The 4,269-nt window shown below is 39.9% G+C and overlaps 1 protein-coding gene across 1 annotated transcript in view; it reads left to right on the top strand.

Moving 5' to 3' along the window:
- Positions 1–69: 69 nt before the first annotated feature.
- LOC18015999 overlaps positions 70–4,269 on the top strand; it is a 5,243-nt gene continuing 1,043 nt past the window's right edge. The window contains exons 1-4 of the mRNA XM_006398461.2: positions 70–642; positions 1,169–1,692; positions 1,768–1,873; positions 2,006–2,320. Coding sequence (XP_006398524.2) covers positions 70–642; positions 1,169–1,692; positions 1,768–1,873; positions 2,006–2,320 — 1,518 coding nt within the window. The remainder of the gene's footprint in view (positions 643–1,168; positions 1,693–1,767; positions 1,874–2,005; positions 2,321–4,269) is intronic.

The raw sequence follows: 4,269 nt of genomic DNA, 5'->3' as shown, positions 1-4,269 counted from the left end.
GATGAGAGTGCAGAGGAGAGCGGAGGTGAGAGGAAAAAGATCAAGGAGAAGAAGAAGAAAAAGAAAGACATGACTGATGAAAGTGCAGAGGAGAGCGAAGGTGAGATGGAAAAAAGCAAGGAGAAGAAGAAGAAGGCGAAGGAAATGACCGATGAAAGTGGAGAGGAGAACGAAAGTGAGAGGAAAAAGAGCAACATAAAGAAGAAGAAGAATAAGAAGCCGGCAACAGTGGTTGAGGAAGATAACGATATGGTTGATGGTGAAGAGGGAGAGGCGGATTCCGACACCCCTCTTGCAAAAATCTTGAGGAAAGAGAGAGAGCTGAATAATAAGAAGAAAATGAATGAGAAGAAGCTGGTTATCGTGGAGGACAGTGATGTGGAGATGAAACAAATTCTTCTAGCTTTGGCATCTCAAGTGGGAAAAATGGACACCAATGTTACAGCCCGAATGAGTGGATTGGAAGCTAGGATGACTAAGCTCGAGGAGGCTAAGAAGGTGCCGCAGGCGGAGGGAGTAAGGGCCGAGGAGAAAGCAGATTCCGTCGGATCCGCAATCAAAGATGCAACCCCAACAGCGAAAGCACCTGCAAAACCAAAACCTCCTCCTAAAACCAAAAACGGTTCCGGTGACAAAGATCCGGTTATCCGCAAGGCTCTTTTCTAATCCAAGGAACTGAGGAAAGTAACTTGGATTGGAGAAGGGGGAAATGACTATGTTTGCTTTCGAAACTAAAATCATGGGGTTTACAGAAGACATGGATTTTGCAACTCTGTAGCAAAACGAATTTATGTTTGGTAGACAATTTATAAATATATTTGGTAGAGTTGTTTTATTTTGTATGTATAATTCATCAGGTTGATAGACTTATTTATGTGTGGGTAGCCTTACGTGTTCGCATTTACATCTTGAAAGACTTATTTTATTATTTTAGGTAGACTTGTTTTATTCTTATTGATAGACTTGTTTTATTCTTATTGATAGACTTGTTTTATTCTTATTGGTAGACTTGTTTTATTCTTATTGATAGACTTGTTTTATTCTTATTGATAGACTTATAAGTTATGGTAAACTTGTTCCATTCATAATGGTAGACTTGTGTTTACTTGTGGTAGACTTATATTCATAATGGTTAATTATTTTTTTTTGGCATTCGTGGATGGTGGAGCAAAACGCGACCTCCGACCCAGCTGTTACAGTGGCTAGGGTGGTTAGAACTCCAACCCCGACGTCCAATTCGAAGACGAAACCACATCTTAAAAGCCGAACGAGTGGGAACAACAAAGAGTGTGTCGAAATACCTCATCCTCCTCCGAAGCAACCACGAAAGCCTACACTCCCTCCCCAAAAGCAAAAAAAACTGGTGGATCCGCCTTCAGGAGATCCACTTCAGCCTTCATCTTCTTTTTCATCTCTGTCAGACCCGGTGGAAAATGCTAGGCACAAAGCATTCAAGGCCAATTTAAACAAGATGGTAGAGTTTGTAAGCAAGGATGATGTATACGAGGAGAATGCCCATGGACTAAGGAAGGCACGCAATCTTGCTCCCAACCAAAAGTCTCCTTTTGTTGGCAGTTCTGCGGTGAAACGCATAGTGTTTGGTGTTTTTGCTGGAGAAGGACAATACGATCCGTTCCAAGAAGTTGAGCGAAGTAAATATTCAGCTTTGTTAGACTTTATAACTCCAGAACTGTAAGCATCCTTTCCTTTTGATTTCAATATAATCTCCATATGGTAGACTTGTTTATAAGCTTGTCATTGTTGCAGGGATAATGCTGTTGGTGACACTGACCCAATAATAGAGTTCTTCCTTCAATTGATGACTGCTAAAGCCAACTGGCCCATTTTGGAATATGGCTGGTTGGGTGATCGGGTAACTTTTTCACTTTGGTAGATTTATTTGTTTCCAAATTGGTAAACGTTTCAGTGATAGACTTAATGAATGGTAGATTTACGATAATGAATAGTAGATTTACGATAATGAATGGTAGATTTATTTTTGCAGCATATGACAGCGGGGATGCATATGTTCCGACAAAGATATTTGAGAGACCTGTGTCCCTTCCAAAGAGATGGTAGGGTGGCTTTCTTAGACCCGCTCTTCACCGGCCAGTGGCTTGTAGAATTTCAGCGAGACTTCTTACCCAATCCGGATAACTGGGCATTCCGGAGTGGTTACATTGACGTCGCCTACGGTAGATCTCCTGACTTTGCAGTCAGTAATAAGATATGGTTCAAGGATGTGGATCTGTTGTACATATGTCACAATATCGGAAGTAAGCATTGGATTGCCGTTGAGGTTCACCTTCCGAGGAAAAGGGTACACATATATGACTGCATTTCAACAGCATATCCGGATAGAAAACTGAAACAGGAAGTGAGGGCATACGCGAGGATGATCCCACTATTGCTTTGTCAATTGTTTCCCGGGGAATGGACACACGACCAAACCTTTCACACCTTCATTATGAAGAACGTTCCTCAAAACGTACAAACTGGCGATTGTGGGGTCTTTACCTTTGAAGATTATCGAATGTTTGGCTCTTGGATGTCCCCATGGATACTCTTAATGATGAGACAATTGCAGGGCTTCGACTGAAATATGCTGCTGAGATGAAGGATGAATTACCGACTCAATGGTTTAGGGAGACACTTCAGCTTAGTTGATGTTATTTTTTATTGTCAGAACTATATTTTTGGCTGTATTGTTGATGTTCGTCTTGATACGTTGTTAGATTGTTCGCATGGACGACATTCATGTTTAATTTGAAAGGTAGACTTATTTGAAATCAATAGTGTAGTTTTATACTTGTGGTAGATTTGTTTAAATTAAATCTTCCTCATGGTAGACTTATTTGAAATCAATAGTGTAGTTTTATACTTGTGGTAGATTTGTTTAAATTAAATCTTCCTCATGGTAGACTTATTTGAAATCAATAGTGTAGGTTTACACTTGTGGTAGATTTGTTTAAATAAAATCTACCTCATGGTAGAGTTATTTGATTGATCCTACTCAAGATAGATTTGTTTATTACATTACGACTGAATGATAGAGTTCTTAATATAATAAGGAAGCGAATTATTGAGGCCATATCATGGAAAATGATGATATTGTATCCCAGAATATGACACACTCCAATTTCCAGAAGCAGGATTCGCAAATTTGGTCACCAAATGTGTCCACCAGAATTTTGTCTCCCATCCACCGCATATTTGGCAACTTCAGACAAACACACTTCCTACAGGAAGATTTCAAATAAACCTGGCCCACCATTTCGTCGAGTTCTTCAGGCTTCGTAAAGTTGACATGACAGACGAGGACGTCTTGCATATTCCTTCTAATCTGCGTTGCTTCTGCCCGTGAAAGATCGTCGATGGTGTTGAAAATTTCCTGGCTCCCATCCATGGTTAGTTTGAACATAGTGTTGCAGTACCTGGCCATGAGTAATCCACCGTTTGATGCGAGCCTAATTAAATCCAACCTTGCCTGTAGGCCATCTTCTTCGTAGAATATATATGATAAACCTCTACGGAATTGCGCAGACAAATTTCCGGCCTCCAAGCAGCGCGTAAAGAATACACCAACCCTCCCATGTTGATCCCAAACCCATGGTGTGATAAATGATAGTAAATCAACTGTTTTCAAAAATCCCTCTTCATTGGTAATGTCGTTGAGCGTTTTGGATGAAACTTTTGCTCGACAAAGATCAACATACGAATTAGAATAAGTTTTCAGAAGGATCTCATACAAAATATCTGACGGGAGAGAGTTGATGTTCATTGGATTGGTCATATTAAACCTCTGGGATGAGAAGGAACTTCGACTAAAAGTTGTATTTATAGCCGGAAACCACAGATCCCAACCGTTACAACGGTCGGAAAAAACGGTTACAAACATGTCATACCCGTTTGCATTGAATGGTAGACTTATTATTATTGAATAGTAGACTTATTATTTTAGTATAGTAGATTTATTATTTTTATATGGTAGACTTGATGTGAACTATTTCTTTTACTACTAATACATATGTCTCTTTCACCTAACATTACTTTCTCTCTCCCCGAAAAAAAACCATATCCTGAGTTTTACAAAGGGCGACTAATCAGCGATTAAAGTCCTCTCTCTTATATTTCCGGCGTTTTCTTTGAACACGTTCCCGAAAGGCTGATTTCCCTTTCCTCGACGACTACTGTTACGTCCGGTGAGTTAGCGTTTCCTTTGGTCGTCGGAATTTTTGCCTTTTCCTCATTAAATTAGGGTTTACTGTA

This window comes from Eutrema salsugineum, unplaced genomic scaffold, assembly GCF_000478725.1.
Source record: "Eutrema salsugineum unplaced genomic scaffold, Eutsalg1_0 scaffold_20, whole genome shotgun sequence".
Lineage (NCBI taxonomy): Eukaryota > Viridiplantae > Streptophyta > Magnoliopsida > Brassicales > Brassicaceae > Eutrema > Eutrema salsugineum.
Note: the sequence above shows the minus strand (reverse complement) of the source record. Positions and strands in the feature narration are given on the sequence as shown.